The 25,051-nt window shown below is 37.6% G+C and overlaps 1 protein-coding gene across 1 annotated transcript; it reads left to right on the forward strand.

The window, feature by feature from the left end:
- The first annotated feature begins 24,236 nt into the window (after positions 1 to 24,236).
- LOC112015207 (uncharacterized) lies at positions 24,237 to 24,767 on the forward strand. The gene has a single exon (XM_024047581.1). The coding sequence runs from the start codon at positions 24,237 to 24,239 to the stop codon at positions 24,765 to 24,767; it is 531 nt and encodes a 176-aa protein (XP_023903349.1).
- The last annotated feature ends 284 nt before the right edge of the window (positions 24,768 to 25,051 follow it).

Raw genomic sequence — 25,051 nt, forward strand, 5'->3', positions numbered from 1 at the left:
TTTTTTTTTATTATAAGTAAATAATTAAAAATCAAAGAAGAAGAGACACCCAACTACACTGGCTGTATACAAAGGGACACATGAACATGGACCCAATGGAAATTTATCCTATGACTTGACCCCTCATCCCCATTTTTAAGAGAGGATAAGGTACCACTTGAGTTAGTACAATATTTCGTAGTTTTCCAAATCCCTCAAAGATTTTCAACGTTTAAAACTTTTGTTTAATTCATCATTTTCTCTTGTCATTGAAGAGTCCTTCCTCACATTGAATATTTGTGGAAGGAAGAAAAAATGAAAGAGTCCGTCATGTGAAAATCTGTAGTGATTCCCACATAGCATAGCAACTAAAGGATTGGTTACATCAACAGCTATTTATTCGTGTCTGTTACATGTCAACTATTCATGCCAATGACAACTAAAGGATTAAGTAGTTTTATTAGTATTTTTATTTAGGTTAGGGTTATTTTTATAATTCAATAAGTAGGTTTTCTATAGCAATTAGAATTAGGGATAGTACTCCTACATAAGCTAAGTAGTGTACTCCTATTAAAGAGAGATTATTTTGATGAGTAGAGTTTCTATTTAAGTTTTCTCCATGCTCTGGTGCTGACTACAACCAACCCAAGGAGCTAACTTCTAATGTTTCTCTTTTACTTGATGCTGACTCCATGCAATCCTAGGTGCTGCTCCTAGGTCATCTATTTGTATATATCTTGTTGTTTAATTTTCATGTTACAAAGTTCTAATTTGTCCCACATCAAGGTAAACCACCTCTATTCTTTTTTTGATAAGTACCTCTCAACTTGATTCTAAATGAAAAATATCAAGTTTCTGACCAACCTCCGCCTTCAAATTGGTAGACAGTTCAGTTGAAATCCTCTCATAAAATCTATCAATACTATCATCCACCACTATGAAACCCCTCTAAATCATTATCCATGGTAGCAACACCCCAAACACCACCCCCAATGTTGCACCACAGCCCACCCTAGAAGCCACATAACAATAAGACACCAGCACAAGAGCACCACAAACACAATCCACACAGCCATCCTTGAGAGTGTTACAAAAGGAGAAAAGGAGGGCAATAGGATGGTCAAATTGTGTGATTCGCGGTCTTTCAAAAATGTAGTAATTAATACTGCCTTTACACCAACGGCTACTGGGAAGGAAACCGCTAAAAAAGTGTGGAGCGAGGTATTAGGGATACATCACAAGTTAAAGATCACACGGAATTAAATGAGCGTTTTATTTTTTAAATGGGGCCGAATGGGAAATATGTGGTGAAATGGGCTGATATGGAGGAGTTGAGCCCAATGAGTGATGTGGAGCCCACTAGTGGTGAACCACATAGTTTTGTCCCTAAATTTCCTACTGTGGGCCAAGCATCTTAAAATTTTTGGAGACCAAAGGAGGAGCAGCACCACTCAACAGACCCAACAACAAAGCCCAATCGGTTAGAGACTAATATCATCGTACCTTTGGAGCCTCAAATGCGAGATTTAGTTCTCTGCAAAGTACAGACCTCTTCCCACACAGAATCACCAAACACAAAAGGCGATAGTCTCATTGAGCCGATCTCATCGAGGCTTTGTTGCCTTCGCCCATCCACCGCAGCTGCTGTCCATCACATCTCCAGCGACTCTAGTAACTGGATGTTGTAATTTAGCGACGAAAGGCAACTTATTCTCCCTTCAAATTATCGCGAAGGGCTTTCATCTTCACTGGGTTTCCATATATCACTGAGTGATAATCAGGATAATTTTGAGAAGGAAAAAGCTTTGATAGCGGTGGAAGAGACGCCAAAATATGGCGAGGGTTGGTACAACATGGAGGAGGGCAGAGCGTATGACACTGATAACAATTCATCAGTTCCAAGTCTATGTAAGAATGTTACGGTTGGCCCAAATCCTAAGTTGGCTTTGACTGGGCTTGATGGGGAGGAACCAATTTGGGTGAAGCCATTGATGGTGTCAATACCAGAGGCTAGTGAGGGGGAAGATTTTTTATTTAATGACAATGAAAGCAGATCACAAAAGCAACAATCTAGCTGGGTGATGAAAAGATTTAATGGGTTTGGGAAATATACGGGGGTGAATAGTTGGTGGGATGTGCCTTGGTGTGTGGGGAGAGATTTTAATGTGGTTTGTTTCCCTAGCGAAAGAATTGAATGCAAGGATTCTCAGACTTTATTTTCGAACATAAGCTGGTGGATTTCCCTTTGGAGGGTGGAGCTTTCACATGGTCTAATAGTTTATCCAGATCTTGGATTGATAAGTTTATGGTATCTTTGACTATGAAGGAGCAATTTTCCTTGATGACTCAAAGACGACCCCCACGTTTATTATCAGACCATTTTCCTATTCTTTTGGAGTGTGATGTCTTACGTAGGAGACGAAGCCCTTTTCGCTTTGAAAATACATGGTTGAAGGCAGATGGGTTTACTGACTTGGTAAAAATTGGTGGGATTCTTCAGTTTCATGGTACGCTGAGCTTTGTTTTGGCAAATAAACTCAAGACCCTCAAATTAGATTTGAAGAAGTGGAATGAAACAGTTTTTGGTGATATAGCTCAACAGAAAATTTCTCTACTAGGATGTATTTCGGCTGTGGATGAGATTGAAGAGACTAGAACCTTGCTAGAAGGGGAACAACGTGAATAAGGGAAATTTGGTAATTTCTAGAAATCTGGAATGGGCTATCATTGGCCTACCAAAGGCCCATGAGTCTCATTTTATGTTTATATTATTAAGTGTTTTATTTAATTATTGATGCTGCACAAAATCAGTAGGCTGAATGCTCTTTGATGGGCTAATGGTTGTTGCGAAGGCCTACAAGGATGAAGTTTCTTTCTTGAAAATCAAGTTCCAACTTTTGGGGAGTAATGTCAGGAAAAAACTAACTTAGTCATTGGAGGGGACTTGGCCGGTCCACCCCGGTCACCTTTTGATAGTGTGTTCATCCTTGCAAGCCTTCGCAACAACCATTAGCCCATCGAAGCCAGAGCATTCAGCCTATTGATTCTATGCAGCATCAATTATTATTAGTATGCCTATTCATTCTAGGAATAGGTTATTTAGAGTCCAAGTCCTACTAGGAAAAGAATAACTATAGCCTTTATATAATTATATAAAGGCTCTTTTGTAGTCATGTTATTTCAGAATATTTTGATTAATAAAATTCAGCAACTTATTTTAAGCTTTTGTTTGTGTGATGCAAACTTCTCCGAGGTGTGATGCCAAGGAACCCTAGGTGTGATGCTTAGGAAGACCTAGGTGTGATTGCCTAGTGTTTTATTTATGTTATTTTCCATTTATCCCCTGTTTCAGACCCAAATAGTCGTCAACATTCATTCTTTTCTAACCTTAACTCTTAAACATCAATCCTCATTCAAGAATTCATCAACAAACCTAGTATAGTGCTGAACTTCTTAACGGTCCTGCATCAGGATAAAAATACATAGTTCTTTTATAGACTTGCAAACTCTCATTGATGCAACAACACCATAGCATTAATGGTGGATGACGAGGAGATAAACAATCAGGATACCATCAAGGAAAATGATGTACAACACAATTTACTATTTAATTATTGTAATTTATTATTTTTGGTATTTTATGTAAAAAAAAAATTATTTTAGGTTTAGGTGATTTATTTCCTTGTTTTTAGGTGCATTTAATACTTTTTAAGTCAAATTTGATTCCTTATATGGTTAGGTATCAATTAGAAGTTATTTTAGAATATATTTTTTTGTCTGTCAAGTTTTATGAAGTCCTTAAATAGGCTCCTAAGTCTGTAAACGTTTTTCAGTATTATTGAATAAAAATCAGAAAATGTGAGGCTTTGCTCTTCTTTTGGTTCTTCAAGAACTGTGAACTTATCAGGGATTCTTCCTTGTGGCGTTCAAACTTTATACCTTTGGTTCGTGATTTAATTATAATTATTGGGTCAAGGTGTTACACTTATACCTTTAGTTCGCATGTCGATTATAAATGTTGGGTCAGGGTTTCTATCAAAAATCTAAATTTTAGTTTTCTTGGGCAAGTATTCCAATATTTTTGTTGGGTCTCAAAGCGTGTCGATTAAGATTTGCATCAGAAAAGATAGTGGAGTTTTATAAGGCTCTTTATTCGGAGTCAAGTATCTATAGGCCCTTGCTGAATGGAAGAATTTTTTGTTTTGGAAGACGAAATGTCTTGCTGGCTAGAAAGATGTTTTTCAAAGGATAAGGTGTTTGAGGTGGTCTCCAATATGAATGGGGATAAAGCACCAGGTCTGGATGGGTTCACATGTCTGGGGATAAAACACCAGTCAGTTCGATAGACCAAGTCATCGGGGTCGCTTGACACCCGTCCTCTAAGGGCATTCATCATGAAGTTCATCTATTCCTTCATCATTTGCATCTCTGCGACCATGTGAGGTGGAGTCGTATCTGTGGCGAATGGACGACTCGTGTCTTGTCACTCTGGTCTGCTTAAGGCGTTGCTGCCTTTCGAGCCCTCTTGTTCCCTTTTCTCAGCGCTAATGCCTTCTTGGTCCTCCTCTTGAGTATTAAGCCCTGCATTCTTCTGGCGCAGCTACTCCTATAGATCATGGTTTTGCTTGGTGAGACACTCTACAATAGCGGCGAGGGTTTGAACTTGCCTCTCAAGGGCAGTTGTACGTGGTTCATCTCCTTGAGCATTGTTGGTGGTCGTCATCAAGCGAGTAAGTACCATGCAACTCTTTGTCTGGGAAGTGGTTGTATGGCTTTCAAAATGAACAACTCTTTCCCACAGACGGCGTTAACTGATAATGCTAAAAATTATTAGTAAGTCACACAGTTCTCACGTGCCTCGAGACAACACCTGCAAAATAGAAAACAAAGAAAACCTTGTAAAGAATATCGGTATGGTATTGGCCAAATAACCTCCAGAGGTCAAGTTAGAGAACTTTCACAGCTCTAGAGTGCCAGAGCTAGGGGAAATTATGCGTACTTTGGTTTGTGAAGGCTATAGGGTTTTTATAGTAGTGTAGAGTTGACATTCGTTCCTTGGCGGAGAAGGTATTTCCTTGTAGGTAAGATCCTCATTAATGCGTGCATCTTGCGGGATCCTTCCCTTATAGGAATCCTCTCAATTAGGATTAACCGTGGAATGTAAGATGTTTCGTTACATACTCATGCATGGAGACCAAGCAAGGCCCTATTAGACCTGTTAGGGGTTTCTATATCCCCATCAGCTTCCCATGTCATTTAGGCGTTCTAGTCGTCCCATACAGGTGTTGTGATCTTAAGGTGGAGTCGTCGGCCTTGAGGTGGCGTTGTCTACGCCTTTGGGTGCCTAGGTAAGGCTAACGAGTTCATTGAGACCATCGGCCCCATCTTATGTAGATGAGTTTATCATCCTTTTAGAATTATCCTCGTCAAAATCAAAAGGGAAATTAAGGACATGTTAACGATAGCTGTGCAACTCGAAAAATAAAAAGTTACTCAAACTCATTGACTTTCCCATAGGTATTAGTAGTTATTTAGCATCAGGACATAAAAGGTAGGATATTGTGATGCACGTCACTTTAAATATTTAATTTAATTTTTTGTTTACATATATAATCAAAGATAGCTCCGTGGGCCTTCTACAACCAGTGTTGGGTTAGTAATTACATGGCCCAAACCCCAACGACAGAGATTGATCAAACTGCATGTTTCATATAGATTAAGAGTCTAATTGAATACCGTTTATTTTGCTGAAAATTGAAAACTTATTACTGAAAATACTGTAGCAAAATATTTTTTTATTGCTGAAAATCTTGTTCATGCATTTTTTATCACTTGGCTAGTCCTTGAACAGTGCCATGGGACCAGCCAAAACAAATGCAAATGCACGCAAACACAAAAATGCCGCTACGTAAACGTACACTAAGTGTCTGTTTAGCAAGATTATTTTTACCAGCTTATTTTTGTTACTATTCATGTCTCACTGCACTTTTTGATACTATTCAGGAGTCCTGCTGTACTATTTCAATTAACTTTTATCTTTATATAGAATATTTTTAGTAAAAAAAATTCAGTTTGGATCCCGGAGCCTAAATATCACTTTTTATCTACGCGAAATATAAAAACACCTTTTGGGGGTTAGAAAAGAAACACATTTTGCATGTTAAAAGGTGGTCACGCCACTTATAGCTTTAGACGAAAGTTAGTGAATATCAACCAGATGAGTCTTTTAAATATGTTAGTTGAATGATAATACCTATTAATTTAGTTGGTGAAATTTTTTGGTAGAGATTATAAAATATATATACATATGATTAGGGATATTTTGGCTGTAGTGAATTTTTCTAACTCCTTTTACCTTCGTTTTTGTGTATCATCAACCTATGTTACTATTATTGAAATATTGGAGAAAACTAAATATATATATATATAACTACTCAATAGTCGAGAATTCAACTTTTCAATTTGACAATAAAAAATACCCAAGTTTTTTAAACTTTTGCAGAAAAATAGTTTGAATAGTATAAAAAAAAAACAAACACAAATCATCTCCAATATGAGATCTGAGGTGCTCATATTGTTGATTTCCATTTTTTGTTGACCGCACAAATATAATAGTTCCTTCTCATTGATGTTAAAACTGGAATTTTAGATTTATGCTTTATTACTTTCAACGAGGAATTCCAGATGTTTTGCACTACCTACCTATGTTGGCAGTCACAGGGCCCATGACCATGATAATGATCCCAACAATTTGATAGTTAATTCTCATAGTCAAATTCCTCCGAGGTGTTTTCTCAAAAAAAAAAAAAAAAATTCCTTCAAGGTGTGCATCCACAGAAACAAAACTACTAGCCCCACGATGAGTTTCATGTTGCCCACCTTGAGATTTTTCAATAGTTTAATTATCAATCTTCTCTGGTAGTAGCAAACTGTCTACATATCTTGCAAGTGGGTTTATTGAGATAGTCTATAATTTTGTAGTTTTTGTCTTGTGCTGTTTGTTTTTTGGTGTTTGTATTTGTGTAGGACACCATCTACATATCTTGCAAGTGAGTTTATTAAGATAGTTTATAAACAAGATCTGATGGGTATTATTTTTTTTTGGAGTAAACTATATATTTGGTCCCTAATCTTTACATTGTTTATCAATTTGGTCCTTAATATTTCAAATGTGTCAGTTTAGTCCCTAATCTTTTGATATTGTGTCAGATTGGTCCCTACTATTAAGTGATGGATGAAAAATACTAATATAAATAACGGTAAAAATAAAATATAATTTTCAGTCCACATATACTGCCACATGTATTACCAGATCAGCACAAACTAAAAAAATAAAAAATAAATAAAAAGTTAGGGACTAAACCTTGTACCGCCACCTATTCTTAGTATGTTTTTAGATTTAAAATTTTATTTCGTTTTTTCCTTTACTTTCTTAGGAAGCATACGGGGTAAAAAAAAACCAACCCCAAAATTGAAAATTCAATTTACTTCATTTTCTCATATTTTTCCAGCAACCAAACAAGGAAAAAACAAAACAAATTCCAAAACCCAGAGAGAGACGTAGAGAGAATCACAATCACAATCATAATCAGATTCTGTTGTTTTTACTGAGTGCGCTTGATTAGATTCAGAACTCATTTTGTTTATGTGCTCAGGGGTTTTTGATTTTTTTGTTTGGAATTTCAGATCTATCATTTGAAGAAAATGGGATTGGCCAGATTGGGAGTTTCGAGAATGTACAGAAGAATAAAGGGAAGGATCTTTGAATTGTTGAGTGGTTGGAGTTGGGATTAGAGTAAGGTCGAAGGTTTTAAATAGTCTGAACCCAACCCAACTGTTGATTTATGGCAGTGATTGGTTTGAAAATTTTTGAAGTGGGGTAACTTGGAAGCCCAATACGAGTTAATTAGGTGGTTTGAAGTTTTTCTTTCATTGTGATTCCTTTCTGCATCTCTTTCTCTGGGTTTTGGAATTTGTTTTATTTTTTCCTCGTTTGGTTTCTGGGAAAATATGAGAAAATGAAAGAAATTGAGTTTTAAACTCGGGATTTTTTTAACCCCCATTTGGTTCCTAAGAAAGCAAAGGAAAAGTAAATGAAAGAAAATTTTAAATCTAAAAATATACTAAAGATATGCACCCAACCCAACTGTTGATTTATGGCAGTGATTGGTTTGAAAATTTTTGAAGTGGGGTAACTTGGAAGCCCAATACGAGTTAATTAGGTGGTTTGAAGTTTTTCTTTCATTGTGATTCCTTTCTGCATCTCTTTCTCTGGGTTTTGGAATTTGTTTTATTTTTTCCTCGTTTGGTTTCTGGGAAAATATGAGAAAATGAAAGAAATTGAGTTTTAAACTCGGGATTTTTTTAACCCCCATTTGGTTCCTAAGAAAGCAAAGGAAAAGTAAATGAAAGAAAATTTTAAATCTAAAAATATACTAAAGATATGCGGCAATACAAGGTATAGTACCTTTTTTTGTGCTAGCAATACATGTGGCAGTTTATGTATCATGAAAATTATATTATACTTTTACCGTTAGCCATGTTCACATTTTTCATTCAATACTTAACTATATAGACCATTTTGACATAATACCCAAAGGTCAAGGACTAAACTGACATATTTAAAACATTAAGGACTAAATTGACAAACATTGTAAAAATTAGAGACCAAATATGTAGTTTACCTTTTTTTTTTTTCTTTTTTTTTTAGATTACAACTACCTGTTACGAAGTATTGCTTGCTTTTGATGTGAGCATTTATTATGATAAATAAGTATTACTCATTCGGATAAGCTTATATCCTTGGATTTATTTATATATATTAATGTGCGGATGTACAAACCATGTTTTGGGCTTGTCAATATCAGTTCATGTTTATATATATTAAGATAGGAATGATGAACGTGTATTGTTGCTTGTCTTGCATTATATATTTATAGTCAAACAGTTTAGATTAATGCTAGGATTAAAGTATTTTTGTTTACTCTTGTTGAAATCCTTTAATGAAATTTATTCCTAATGGGATTAGGATTTTAATTTTAAGGGCTTCTAGCATATTAGGGTTCTTGATCTTCATCTTGAAAACATGTTTGATCTATAAATCTTAATTTGTAAAATCAAAAGGTGGTTTTGAATGTTACCTCTCATGAATGAAGTAGATCCTTGTGTTGATTCCGCTATGGGTTTTGTATAAGATACAAAACCAGTTTTTCCAACAAAGCCCACAATGGTCAAGGTAATCTAGTGTTCACTTGTCAAATATGCATACTGATACAATCAAACCAAATATTCAACAACAAAAACAAGTGTGCACACGCTGTTTGCAAGGACTGCATAGCCAAATACATCCAAGCCAAGATTGAAGCCAAGGTGCCCAACATTCAATGCCCTGGCTTGAACTGCAACCAGTTTTTGGACCCTTTCTTTTGCAAGAAAATCATCCAAAAACCACGTTGCTTCTTCATGAACTTCGGGTATTTGCTATGACCAATTTAATTATTGCTATATTATGTTATGTATATTGAATTTAATTTGCTTTTATAAAAGTGTGACCATAAGTGTGTTAGATATTATAATTGTTTGTTTTGAAACGTTGAATTTGGATTGAGGTAATTATAGTAACCTTTTTTTAGCAAAAATAAATAAATGAATATAGTACTGTATAACTCTTTAATATATAAGAAGGAAATCATAACTTTTTAATTATTTCTCAGTGATTTATATTGCCATCACACCATATTTCCTCCCTCTTGAAATAATCATATATATCTCTTCCCTGTTGAAACAATTAGACATGAATTAGTTTTTTTAGTAATACGTGTCCTAGATACTTCGTTAGTAATATTAACTTTTGATGTATTTGCAACATCATTCTCCTCGAACAATATATAGTTCTCTTTCTCTTTTTCAAAACTATAAAAAAAAAAATGGTATTTTATCAAAAATTTGATTCACATTAATTCTTGAATCAAACATACCCAAACAAATGAATACAATAGGGATAGTTTAAAGGGAGACCTTGATAGAATTGGTGTTGGCCTACGTTGTTCTGCTGAGATGACAACTAGAACTGGTTTGAAAGGTCCTATACGTGTTGCGCAAGCCCAAGCAACACAAATTGCAATTCATTAAGTTGATACAATTTGAATATATTGTTTGATCTTATTAGACTAAAATACATTTCCAACAAGTACAATCTAAAGTAGAGTGAGCCCAACTTAACTTTCCCTTAGCATCCATTTGGGAGTTTATAAAAAAATGGAATTAAATTGAATGATCATTAAGTGTCCATTTGGGAGTTTATAAAAGAATGGAATGGAATGAAATGGATTTAGTAGGAAAAGGAGTGGAATGGAATGAAATTTAAAAATCTTGTTTGGATGCTATAAAATAAAGGAATGGAATATAAGTATCATTGTTTGGAAGTGACATTGGAAGGAATGGAATGAAATTATTTTATAATAACATTACTATTATACCCCTCATTTTAAAGAACATAAAAAATAATTAATGAGAACTTATAATTACTTTGATATGTTCAGTATTTAGTGGATGATGTGAAACTAGTTAGCCACAATTGGGTCTATGTTAGATTATTGAATTACAATATAGTTTTGTCAATGTGAATAGATTGCATCACCCGTGGACCCCATAGCTATTATTTATATAACTTGAGGGGACAAAGAAAAAGAAGACTTACTTGTGAGCAGTAACCAAAACTTGTAGAAGTCAAAGAATAACGTGTAGCTATATTGATGAACAACAGTAGCTTCAATGATGTCTTACGAAAATTTGATGAACAACAGTAGCTTCACTTTGTAGCAAACAGGCAATAACGTGTATTTTTATTTTTATTTTTTTTTTTTTTGGCTAATTGAGGAAAGAATGGTTGATATTAAAGGGGTATTTTAGGAGTATTAACAAAAATTTCATTAAACCTAAATCTATCCCTCCCATTCCTCCCAATTTTGAGGAAAACAAAATTTTAAGATTTTAACGGAAAATGGAAGGATGAGCGTTCCCTCCTAACTATTTCATTTTCTCCTAATTAAACTCTCAAACGAGGGAATAGAAGGTCTATTCTCTTTGTTAAAACTCCCAAACAAATGGAGAAAAGAATATTCTAAAAATATTCTTTTTTATTTCATTCCAATCCCTCCTCGGCTCCTCCCAAATGAAGCTTTAAAGAGAACATAATCTAATAAGGGGATGAGATACTCAAACCATAATTTGTATTATGGGGAATATCATTAATCCTTCATTGACTGTCTTTAGTCCCGAAATTGTATGTTCTTATTATTATCTGAGGTTTTTAAAATTTTTGCCTTGTCTATTTTTGTCTATCTTAATTTCATGGATAAGCATACATAGCATATTATACTACAAAGTTGATCTTATTCTTGACATAATTGATTTAAATGCAGATGTGGGACTTGCTTCAGCTATAAATGTGAAGAAAAGGACCTCATTGGAGTTTGCTACTGGATTCTCCTACTCATAGGAGTACTAGGTTTGATGATATGGTACAAACGAGGGAATAGAAGGTCTATTCTCTTTGTTAAAACTCCCAAACAAATGGAGAAAAGAATATTCTAAAAATATTCTTTTTTATTTCATTCCAATCCCTCCTCGGCTCCTCCCAAATGAAGCTTTAAAGAGAACATAATCTAATAAGGGGATGAGATACTCAAACCATAATTTGTATTATGGGGAATATCATTAATCCTTCATTGACTGTCTTTAGTCCCGAAATTGTATGTTCTTATTATTATCTGAGGTTTTTAAAATTTTTGCCTTGTCTATTTTTGTCTATCTTAATTTCATGGATAAGCATACATAGCATATTATACTACAAAGTTGATCTTATTCTTGACATAATTGATTTAAATGCAGATGTGGGACTTGGTTCAGCTATAAATGTGAAGAAAAGGACCTCATTGGAGTTTGCTACTGGATTCTCCTACTCATAGGAGTACTAGGTTTGATGATATGGTTATGCCTTGGTTTATATTTTGGAATAAAAAATATTTACGTACCCGGTTTTCTTCCATGCCATTGAGCTTGGAATTTAAAAAGCACACGTGTAAGAACTCTGAAGTGCCACTAGATAATGTGAGCGTTTGGATTGCAATTATTCTCATGGCACGTTTTCAGTTTCACGTTTTGGACCTTTTATTTTATTTATTTATTTTTCTTTCCGGCGTGAGAGGGAGCAAAGCGGAACTGTGCCGCTACTGTGCGACTACTGTTCACATGAACAATAGCAACAGTTGTTGACTTTTGTCCATGAACAGTGCATTTGTGCACTGTTCATGGACCCACAAATTTCATTTTTTATCAACTTTTTCATTAAAATGGGTCCCACGGTACTATTCACACATTTAAAAATTATTTTGCTATAGTGTTTTCAGTTTTCAATTTTCAGTTTTTAGTTTCAGCAACAATAAGTTCAATCCAAATGGACCCAATGTAATTTTTTTTTTCTAATGATTGACAATCTTGCTCTCATTCTCCTTTCACTCTGATTTTTAGGGATGGCAATTTTTGCCCGACCCACGGGTACCCGGTCCGACCCGACCCTAATGGGCCGAATTTTACCCGGTCCGATTAGAAATAGGGTCGGATATGGGTTTTAAAAAAAAAAACCCGAAGCGAGTCTTGGGTCGGGTCCAGGTTTTATTAAAAAACCCCGAGTCCCGACCCGAGACCCGGCCCGGATAAAAACCCGGTACATGAAAGTACTAAAATACCTTTTATATATATATATAAACCTATAATCTAACCTAATTCCCTTCACTCTTCAGCACTCAGCAGCCTCCCTCCTCAATGTGACAGTACCTCACTCCCTCTCCCTCATTTTAGCTTCCACACTACCTAAGCCTCACTCCCACACCACACTCTGACACTCCCTCACGCCTCCCTCCCTCAGTCCGACCCTCCCTCTCCCTAAGCTCGCGCCGCTGACTCTTCCCGTCGAGATTGTACATCGCCGATCTCACATCCATCGAAACCTTGAGCTGGTTCCCGAAACAGTTGGCGAAAACCAACGTGAACTGATCGGCGTCGGTCTGAAGCTGTACTGAAGCTGTCGCCGTTTTTCTTCAGGCTTGAGAAAGTGACCAAATCGGAGAGGATCAGCTATTCAGCTTCAGCCTTCAGGGATCTACTTGAAAAGATATCTGTGGGGATCTTTTTTTGTAAACTTATTTTCTTTTATTTCTCTGCTCAAAGCTATTGAAAAGGGTACATTTTTCTTTTTCTTTATGGTTCTTTCCCTTTCTTAGAATAAGTTTTGGTGTTTCTTATTGCTTCCAATTGCCACTGCCGAATACCAGTAACGCCATCACTTTCTCTCTCTCTCTGTTTGATTGAGGTTTATTATATGAGTGGGATGGATAATCCTCTTGTTTTGATTATGATTAACATTACTATAAATGTTTTTGCTTCACAATTTAAAGCATTTTGTTGTTTTAATGAATCAAAAGATGAAAAATCATAAGATATGGTAAAAATATGATTTGGGTATGCACGCCATCCATTGTCTAGCTATAAAAGATACCTCAATTTTTCTTGTCTGTGGGTTTGTCAATTGAAAATTGTGATTTTTTATTTGGGTTTAATTGTGGAGATTTGAAAAGAAGGGATTTTTGGGATTGGTTGTTTCTGTTCTGTGGGGATTTTCTGATGTGGGTTTGGGGTCTGTTTTGCTTTTCCATTTTTTGGTTGGGCCACGAATTGGGCCCAACCCCTAAACGAGGCCTGCGGGGCCCACGGGGCCCGGCTGGGGCGGGTCCAGGCCCCGAAAAAAAAACCCGGTACCCTAAACGGGCCGGGTCTAGGTCTTGGGTCTTGCCCCGCGGGTCGGGTCCAGGTATGGAAAAACCCTGCCCGAACCCGACCCGTTGCCATCCATACTGATTTTAGTTAACTCTGTTCCTCTACCTCTTTACTTACCTTTATTCTTTTGTTTGTTTTCAACATATTACAAAAAATTCTATTGCTTTCTTATTTGGTTGTGGTGCTATTGACTTGAGCAACATTTGGTGACATAAAAAGAGGCTAAGGCTTTTGTTATGGGGACTAAGTTTTATTTTATTGGGCCAAATTCCAAAAATAGGACATTTTTTGAAAAGCTAAGATGGCCATGACCCTTGTAGCTCTACCCCCCTGAGGCCCTGACCATCAGCCAGAGATAAAAGAATTTGGACCCAGATATCTATGTATATGTACAATCCCTTGGCCTTATTTCTAAGTATAAAAAAAAATAAAAAATAAAGACCTTGCCATTGTTACCCGTTTTATTTTTTATTTTTAGAAGTCCAAAATTTACGAAGAGCCAGCAATTTTTTCTAGCACAAGCGAGGTTTTGAAAAGAGCAAGACTTATGTATAGTACTTAAATTCTGTTTCTTATGTTCCTTTTTTAAAATTTTGCTATATGGATTTTTTTTCATTGGATGGAAGTGTATTTTTTTTTTTAATAAATAGACACATGGCTGAATCTCAAGAGGACAGCTTAAGAACAGCATCTAAGGTACTATACCTAAGTTTTGTCCTTGACTGATTTGTTGATTAACAAAATCTTCCTATATCGATTTTCATAATCTAGTATGAAGTTATAAGAAAACAAAATGCATTTGCACTCGTAACAATACTGATATATGTTCACTCAACAAGAAGTTATATATATTATATTATAAATAAAGTTATATATACTGTGAAATGTAAAAGTCTATAAGATGGCCAACCATCATCAGAAGTTATATATATATATATATATATATTATGATGGTGCCACAGAACATACTCCAAATTCGTCCATGAGGGTCGTCCTGATCATCCAGGGCAAACTCATCCTAAGCAAGCTCGTCCTGGAAGTAAAAGATCGAAGTTCATTACTACGAACCATTGCCAACGACGGTTAGAGAATATAAGGCCAAACAATACAACTTCCATGGTAGTTACAAGAGTTGCTTCCAAGTTTTCCAGACTTTGCAACAATAGGAAAAGTTACTAAAATGAAATAACTATTTCATGTGCGCTATATAAGCATTCATATACGAGAAGGTAATTGATTCAGACATTTCCATTATACTTGGAATCACAAAAATACTAACTTCGCCATCAGAGGATTCTTGGCCAGCCTCCACCGGTCTCCACTGATTTTCTTGTTTGCTTTTTTAGAATTCACCAACAGCCTTAAGATCGTTGACGCCCGAGATTTTCAGCCTATTGATTTCTGAGGAATCATTAGTTGGCGCCGTCTGTGGGGAAGGAATTTTTTGCATTCGAACTTCATCTTTGAGTTTTGCAATTTCTTTCTTCGACAAATGGCTAAAATGGTTCGGAAAAGATCAAAGGCTACTAGTCCAGGCCCTCAAGAGAGTAGGGACGCCTCCAGTAACCCCTATCGTGACCATCAATCGGCGCCTGCCATGCAACCATCTTCTATCCAACACGTGCAGTCCATGGCTGCCGCCATGGCAAAATTGACTTGTCAGAACCAGGAATTGACCAAGGAACTTAATTTAAGGAGGCAGCGTTATGAAGGGAATGATAAAGGACAAGCCTAGAGTCAAGAAGATAGAAGGAATGTTGAACTCGAAAGCTAATCAAGGGGTACCATTTCCCGAAGGGTGCCACATTTAGAGAGGGAGATGGACCAAATGAGGAAGGTCATGGATGAAATGAGGGAGAATATGAAAAGGACAAACCCCATAGGATTCTTGGTTTACAAGAATGATTCTCCCTTTACGACTTCCATCAACAGTCATCCCTTGCCATCAAAGTTCAAGATGCCTTCTTTAGATTCGTATGATGGGACACATGACCCTTTCGACCACATTGCCACCTTCAAGACTACCACGCACCTTCAAGGGGTTCCAGATGAGATAATGTGTAGAGCTTTCCCTACCACCCTCAAAGGGCCCGCGCAAGTATGGTTCAGTAAGATACCCCCAAATTCGGTAAGTTCCTTTGAAGAGTTAAGCAAGTTATTTGTTAATAATTTCATTGAAAGACAAAGGCACAAATGTTCCTCGTCTAGCCTGTTAACCATAGAACAAGGAGAAAATGAGAGCTTGCGGTCCTTCATTACTCGTTTCAATAGAGAAGCCTTGACAGTGGACGAGATGGATGACAAGCTATTGTTAGCAGCCTTCCACAATAGGGTTAATTCTGACTTGTTTATCCATAAGCTTTATGAACAAGAGCATCAGACTATGGCAGAACTCATCCATTCGGCCCAAAATTTCATGAATGTAGAAGAAGCGATCGTAGCCAAGAAGAGGAAAAGAATGGAAGCAAACACTCAGCACCACCCCGAACAAGGTCCTCATCCAAAGAAGAGAAAAATAGAAGATAAGAAAGACCGAGACAATAAGAAGGCAAGTCCTTCAATGTGGAATCAATAGTACACACCGTTGAACATGCCACTCGAGCAAGTCCTTGTGCAAATCAAGGACGACCTTTCCTTGAAATGGCCGGAGAAAATAAAGGGAGATTCCAACAGGTGCAATGAGAACAAGTATTGTCGCTTCCATAGAGACCATGGGCATGACACAGATGAATGTTTCGATTTAAAATAGCAAATTGAGAATCTCATCAGACAAGAGAAATTGAGAAATTTCCTTGGACGAGATCACAAAGATGAAAAGTTGAAAGGGAAAGTAGAAGAGTCGTCGCAACCTCCACTTGGAGAAATAAGAGTTATCATAGGAGGTGGTTTAACAGGTCAGTCATCTAAATCAAGAAGACATACCTAAAGGTAATGCAAAATGTTCAACTCTCTGGACGATCTCACAGGACGAGAAACACAGATGAGCAGGCAACCACTTTTACAGATAAAGATGCGAAGAAAGTTCACCACCCTCATGACGATGCTATTGTCATCACTTTGCTTATAGCTGACTACACAACCAGAAAAGTGTTGATAGATAATGGAAACTTGGCAGACATTTTGTATTATCCAGCTTTTCAGCAAATGCGGGTTGGACGAGACCAGCTTCATCCAGTATGATGGGATAGCGAAAAATGGCACCTGTGGTTCGTCCAGAAGGGTCGTCCATGACATGCAGTTTGCCAAGCAACTAGGCCATCTCCTATTCGTCCAGACCTCTCTTCCCTGAGAGGTCGACTAATTGGGTAGACCCCGTAATCAAGTCAAAAGGGTCGTCCACGGATGAATCGCATGGACGACCAAAGAACAGCATGACAAAGGGTCGTCCATAAGCATTGCACATGGACGACCACACGATACTTAGCAAATTCTGAAGCGGTTAATCAACCCGTGTTCATCGCCGTCAATTTCTACAAACGAGGGAATAGAAGGTCTATTCTCTTTGTTAAAACTCCCAAACAAATGGAGAAAAGAATATTCTAAAAATATTCTTTTTTATTTCATTCCAATCCCTCCTCGGCTCCTCCCAAATGAAGCTTTAAAGAGAACATAATCTAATAAGGGGATGAGATACTCAAACCATAATTTGTATTATGGGGAATATCATTAATCCTTCATTGACTGTCTTTAGTCCCGAAATTGTATGTTCTTATTATTATCTGAGGTTTTTAAAATTTTTGCCTTGTCTATTTTTGTCTATCTTAATTTCATGGATAAGCATACATAGCATATTATACTACAAAGTTGATCTTATTCTTGACATAATTGATTTAAATGCAGATGTGGGACTTGCTTCAGCTATAAATGTGAAGAAAAGGACCTCATTGGAGTTTGCTACTGGATTCTCCTACTCATAGGAGTACTAGGTTTGATGATATGGTTATGCCTTGGTTTATATTTTGGAATAAAAAATATTTACGTACCCGGTTTTCTTCCATGCCATTGAGCTTGGAATTTAAAAAGCACACGTGTAAGAACTCTGAAGTGCCACTAGATAATGTAATTTTTTTTTTCTAATGATTGACAATCTTGCTCTCATTCTCCTTTCACTCTGATTTTAGTTAACTCTGTTCCTCTACCTCTTTACATACCTTTATTCTTTTGTTTGTTTTCAACGTATTACAAAAATTTCTATTGCTTTCTTATTTGGTTGTGGTGCTATTGACTTGAGCAACATTTGGTGACATAAAAAGAGGCTAAGGCTTTTGTTATGGGGACTAAGTTTTATTTTATTGGGCCAAATTCCAAAAATAGGACATTTTTTGAAAAGCTAAGATGGCCATGACCCTTGTAGCTCTACCCCCCTGAGGCCCTGACCATCAGCCAGAGATAAAAGAATTTGGACCCAGATATCTATGTATATGTACAATCCCTTGGCCTTATTTCTAAGTATAAAAAAAATAAAAAAATAAAGACCTTGCCATTGTTACCCGTTTTATTTTTTATTTTTAGAAGTCCAAAATTTACAAAGAGCCAGCAATTTTTTCTAGCACAAGCGAGGTTTTGAAAAAAGCAAGACTTATGTACAGTACTTAAATTCTGTTTCTTATGTTTCCTTTTTAAAATTTTGCTATGTGGATTTTTTTTCATTGGATGGAAGTGTATTTTTTTTTTTAATAAATAGACACATGGTTGAATCTTAAGAGGGGAGCTTAAGAACAGCATCTAAGGTACTATACCTAAGTTTTGTCCTTGACTGATTTGTTGATTAACAAAATCTTCCTATATCGATTTTCATAATCTAGTATGAAGTTATAAGAAAACAAAATGCATTTTGCACTCGCAACAATACTGATATATGTTCACTCAACAAGAAGTTATATATATTACTACCTCCGTCTCATTTTTTTTGTCCTCTATTCCATTTTGAGATGTCCCAAAATATTGTCCTCTTTCTAAAAATAAAAGTCATTGATTTACTAATGTTCCTATTATACCCCTATTAATTTACTAATTCAATTTTTTGAAAATTTTTTTTAAGGGTAGTTTTGGAAACTTATACATTTTTAAAAGATAGACAAGACAATAAATGATGTTCCCTTAAAAAATTTAACTTTTCAAATAGGACAAAAAAAATGGGATAGAGGGAGTATATTATAAATAAAGTTATATATACTGTGAAATGTAAAAGTCTAAAAGATGGCCAACCATCATCAGAAGTTATATATATATATATATATATATATAGATATTATGATGGTGCCACAGAACGTACTCCAAATGCGTCCATGAGGGTCGTCCTAATCCAGAGTAGCAAGCTGCATGGAATGATCATCCAGGGCAAACTCGTCCTAAGCAAGCTCATCCTGGAAGTAAAAGATCGAAGTTCATTACTACGAACCATTGCCAACGACGGTTAGAGAATATAAGGCCAAACAATACAACTTCCATGGTAGTTACGAGAGTTGCTTCCAAGTTTTCCGGACTTTGCAACAATAGGAAAAGTTACTAAAATGAAATAATTGTTTCATGTGCGCTATATAATCATTCATATACGAGAAGGTAATTGATTCAGACATTTCCATTATACTTGGAATCACAAAAATACTAACTTGCCATCAAAGGATTCTTGGCCAGCCTCCACGGGTCTCCACTGATTTTCTTGTTTGCTTTTTCAGAATTCACCAACATCCTTAAGATCGTTGATGCCCAAGATTTTCAACCTATTGATTTCCGAGGAATCACTAGTTGGCGCCGTCTGTGGGGAAGGAATTTTTTGCATTCGAACTTCATCTTTGAGTTTTGCAATTTCTTTCTTCAACAAAGGGCTGAAATGGTTCGGACAAGATCAAAGGCTACTAGTCCAGGCCCTCAAGAGGGTAGGGACGCCTCCAGTAACCCCTATCGTGACCATCAATCGGCACCTGCCATGCAACCATCTTCTATCCAACACGTGCAGTCCATGGCTGCCGCCATGGCAGAATTGACCTGTCAGAACCAGGAATTGACCAGGGAACTTAATTTAAGGAGGCAGCATTATGAAAGGAATGATAAAGGACAAGCCCAGAGTCAAGAAGATAGAAGGAATGTTGAACCCAAAAGCTAATCAAGGGGTACCATTTCCCGAAGGGTGCCACATTTGAAGAGGGAGATGGACCAAATGAGGAAGGTCATGGATGAAATGAGGGAGAATATGAGAAGGACAAACCCCATAAGAGACTTGGTTTACAAGACTGATTCTCCCTTTACGACTTCCATCAACAGTCATCCCTTGCCACCAAAGTTCAAGATGCCTTCTTTAGATTCGTATGATGGGACACGTGACCCTTTCGACCACATTGCCACCTTCAAGACTACCACGCACCTTCAAGGGGTTCCAGATGAGATAATGTGTAGAGTTTTCCCTACCACCCTCAAAGGGCCCGCGCAAGTATGGTTCAGTAAGATACCCCCAAATTCGGTAAGTTCCTTTGAAGAGTTAAGCAAGTTATTTGTTAATAATTTCATTGAAGGACAAAGGCACAAATGTTCTTCGTCTAGCTTGTTAACCATAGAACAATGAGAAAATGAGAGATTGCGGTCCTTCATTACTCGTTTCAATAGAGAAGCCTTGACAGTGGACAAGATGGATGACAAGCTATTGTTAGCAACCTTCCACAATGGGGTTAATTCTGACTTGTTTATCCATAAGGTTTATGAACAAGAGCCTCAGACTATGGCGAAACTCATCCATTCGGCCCAAAATTTCATGAATGCAGAAGAAGCGATCATAGCCAAGAAGAGGAAAAGAATGGAAGCAAACACTCAGCACCACCCCGAACAAGGTCCTCATCCAAAGAAGGGACAAATAGAAGATAAGAAAGACCGAGACAATAAGAAGGCAGGTACTTCAATGCGGAATCAACAGTACACGCCATTGAACATGCCACTCGAGCAAGTCCTTGTGCAAATCAAGGACGACCTTTCCTTGAAATGGCCGGAGAAAATAAAGGGAGATTCCAACCGGTGCAATAAGAACAAGTATTCTCGCTTCCAAAGAGACCATGGGCATGACATAGATGAATGTTTCGATTTAAAACAACAAATTGAGAATCTCATCAGACAAGGGAAATTGAGAAATTTCCTTGGATGAGATCACAAAGATGAAAAGTTGAAAGGGAAAGTAGAAGAGTCGTCGCAACCTCCACTTGGAGAAATAAGAGTTATCATAGGAGGTGGTTTAACAGGTCAGTCATCTAAATCAAGAAGACATACTTGAAGGTAATGCAAAATGTTCAACTCTCTGGACGATCTCACAGGACGAGAAACACAGACGAGCAGGCGACCACTTTTACGAATGAAGATGCGAAGAGAGTTCACCACTCTCATGACGATGCTATTGTCATCACTTTGCTTATAGCTGACTACACAACCAGAAAAGTTTTAATAGATAATGGAAACTTGGGAGACATTTTGTATTATCCAGCATTTTAGCAAATGCGGGTTGGACGAGACCAGCTTCATCCAGTACACTCGCCTCTAGTAGGTTTCAAAGGAATGAAGGTATAGCCTGAAGGCACTGTTACATTGCCAGTGGTAGGGGGGCATATCTGCAACATGTAACCAAGGATGTGAATTTCCTTGTGGTAGATTGCTCATCCTCTTACAATGTCATAATTGGAAGGTCGACTCTAAATAGTTGGAAGGCAGTTACATCTACCTACCACCTGTCAGTCAAGTTCCCAACGGAGCATGGGGTAGGACAAGTGCAGAGAGACCAACTGGCAGCAAGAGAATGCTACTTGGCCATGTTAGCCATGGACGAGCAAGTGTAGACGATGAGCATTGAGGAAAGGATAATTATGGCGAAGCCTACAGAAACTTTAGAAGAAATTCCTTTGGACGATGACAATCCTGAAAGGTACACTCAGGTTGGTGCAGATTTGGAAGAGAAGACAAAGAGGAATCTCGTCCGTTTCTTGAAGAATAGTATTGATGCGTTTGCTTTGAGTCACGGGGATATGCTGGGTATAGAACCTAATGTCATTACCCACCGTTTGAACGTATGTCCCTCCTCTAAACCTGTACGACAGAAGAAAAGAGTATTCGCCCCCAAGAGAGACAATGCCATCAAGGACGAGGTTCAAAAGCTGATCACGACGAAGTTTATTTGAGAGGTTTATTATCTGGATTAGTTGGTCAATGTATTAATGGTCAAGAAGGCCAATGGCAAGTGGAGGATGTGTGCAGATTTCACCGATCTGAAGAAGGCTTACCCCAAAGATAGCTATCCATTGTCACGTATCGACCAATTGGTGGACTCTAAAGCAGGGCATAAGTTGCTCAGTTTTATGGATGCCTTCTCCGGATACAATCAAATAAGGATGGACGAAGCAGACCAAGAGAAGACGTCCTTTGTTACCAGTCAAGGTTTATTCTGTTATAAGGTAATGTCCTTCGGTTTGAAGAACACAAGGGCAACATATCAGAGGTTGGTTAATCATATGTTTTGTCCACGTATTGGGCGGAATGTGGAAGTATATGTCGATGATATGCTGGTAAAAAGCCTAGACAAGGAGAAGCATCTATACGACCTACAAGAGACTTTTGATACGCTCAGGCAATACAACATGAAGTTAAACCCCAACAAATGTGCTTTCGGAGTATCATCAGGGAATTTCCTTGGACTTATGGTTTCACATAAGGGAATCCAGGCAAATCCTGATAAGATCCAGGCAATACTAAATATGAAGCCTCCACAGAACATTAAAGAGGTCCAGTCCCTTACTGGATGAGTTGCAGTCCTCAACAGGTTTGTATCTGAAGCCACTGATAAATGTTTACCATTTTTCAAGGTTCTTAAAAAGGCGTTCGAATGGACTGACGAGTGTCAAAAAACTTTCCAAGACCTGAAGGCCTACCTCACAACTGCTCTATTGTTAAGTCCATCCATGTTGAGAGAAGAGTTATATTTGTACTTAGTCGTCACCCCACATGTTGTAAGCTCAGCATTGATTAGGGAAGAATGAAGAGTGCAGAAACTGGTATACTATACTAGTCGCTGAGAGGAACAGAAGGACGATACCCGCAGATAGAGAAGTTGGCTTTTATGCTGATCACAGCATCTAGGAAGCTAAGGCACTACTTCCAAGCTCATGTCATCAACATCATGACGGACCACCCACTCAAGAAAGCAACGAACAAGTTGGAAGCCGCAGGACGACTAATCCAATGGGCTGCCAAGCTCAGTGAGTTTGACATCAAGTACCAGCCGAGGTGCACAATAAAAGCTCAAGCCCTGGCAGATTTCATTGCGGAGATTACTCCAAATTATGATGACTTAGAAGTAATGGAAGACAAGAAATGGATCATTCATGTGGATGGCTCGTCCACACATCATGCGGGACGAATAGGAGTTGTTTTACAATCCCCAGAGGGAGATAGGCTGAAGCACAAGATACATTTGCAATATCAAACAACCAACAATAAAGTTGAATATGAAGCCCTTCTCAAAGGGCTTAAGTTGGCCAAATCTGTAAAAACAAAATCAATACTCATTCTAAGAGATTCTCAGTTGGTCATGGGCCAAATAAATGGGATGTATGAGGTCAAGGAAGAACGAATGAAAAAGTACCTTGAAAAGGTATTGTGGCTTGTGAAGAAATTCAAAGAAACTGACTTCGTTCAAATCCCGAGGATAGAGAACATGGAAGCAGATGCCTTAGCGAAGGAAGTTTCAGCGAATGAAGTCATGGACGAGTTTGATGAAGTTCAGGGTTAAGGCAACCAGGTATGTCCTTTTGATGAAGTACTATATGAGAGGGGTTTTTCTCAACCTTATCTTAAGTGTCTAGTTTCGGACGAGGCAAACTATGTGTTAAAGGAGGTTCATGAAGAAGCCTGTGGAAACCATTCAGGAGCCAAGTCACTCATCCACAAGGTCACCCGTGCAGGGTATTATTGGCCAACCGTCCAAGTAGATGCAACGGCTTACATCAGGGTTTGTGATCAATGTCAGCGATTTAGTAATGTCCCCAGACAGCCGTCAGAGTATCTCCCCCCTATGATGGCCCCGTGGCCATTTGCTCAATAGGGCCTAAATATCTTAGGTCCTTTTCCACTTGGAAATAGACAGATGAAATTCTTAGTGGTAGGGATAGACTATTTCCCTAAATGGGTGGAAGAACATCGTGCGCAGGTTTGGGGTGCTCAGAGTATTAATATCTGATAACGGACGACAATTTGACAATGCACTTTTTAAGGACTTCTGTAAATACTTTGGAATTCAAAATCATTATTCCTCACTCGCCCACCTCCAAGCAAACAATCAAGCTGAAATTGCAAACCGATCCTTATTGAAAATCATCAAGACTCAAATTAAGGGGGCAAAGGGAGTATGACCGAATGAGCTACTAGATGTTTTATAGGTATATAGGATGACGATGAGGACCCCTACATGGGAAACTCCTTTCAAGCTAGCCTATAAAAACGAGGCAGTTATACCTGCAAAAGTGCACATGGCTAACCACAGGGTGAGGACCCCTACAGGGGAAACTCCTTTCAAGCTAGCCTATGGAAACAAGGCAATTATACCTACAGAAGTGCACATGGCCAACCACAGGGTAATGATGTATCAAGATAAAGATAACAAGGAGCAACTCCGTTTGAACCTCGATCTAATAGACGAGGTAAGGACAGACGCAGAACAAAGGATAGCAAAGTACAAGAACCTTATGACTAGGCAATATGATGCAATGGTGAAGCCAAGGCGATTCAACATAAGAGACCTCGTCCTGAAAAGAGTTTCTTTGACAATTAAAAATCTAGCTCATGGGAAATTGGGACCTAATTGGGAAGAACCCTACAGAGTTATCAACTGTAAAAGACAAGGATCCTACTACTTGGAGGCCCTGGACGGTAGGAAGTTGGAACATCCTTATAATGTTGAACACCTGAGGAGGTATTACCAGTAAAATGCCAACCTAGATAAGTGTTATCCTGGATAAGCTTGTCTATCTATATAAGGAGCTTGTTTATCTGCGCATCTTTAGTATTATTTTATAGTATTATTTTATCGTTATTATGATGTGGTTATGGACGAAGTTATGGATTTGCCTGTATTTATTTAACTTCCAAAAAGGCACTAGTTCATGAGCATATGCCTCGTCTGTGAACAATATTTATGTTATGTACATAATGTTGTGTGAATTCTTGATTTCCATACTACTTTTGTTCAACTTAACCCATAAGAAGGCTG

This window comes from Quercus suber, unplaced genomic scaffold, assembly GCF_002906115.3.
Source record: "Quercus suber isolate HL8 unplaced genomic scaffold, Cork oak 2.0 scaffold_296, whole genome shotgun sequence".
In the NCBI taxonomy this organism is placed as follows: domain Eukaryota; kingdom Viridiplantae; phylum Streptophyta; class Magnoliopsida; order Fagales; family Fagaceae; genus Quercus; species Quercus suber.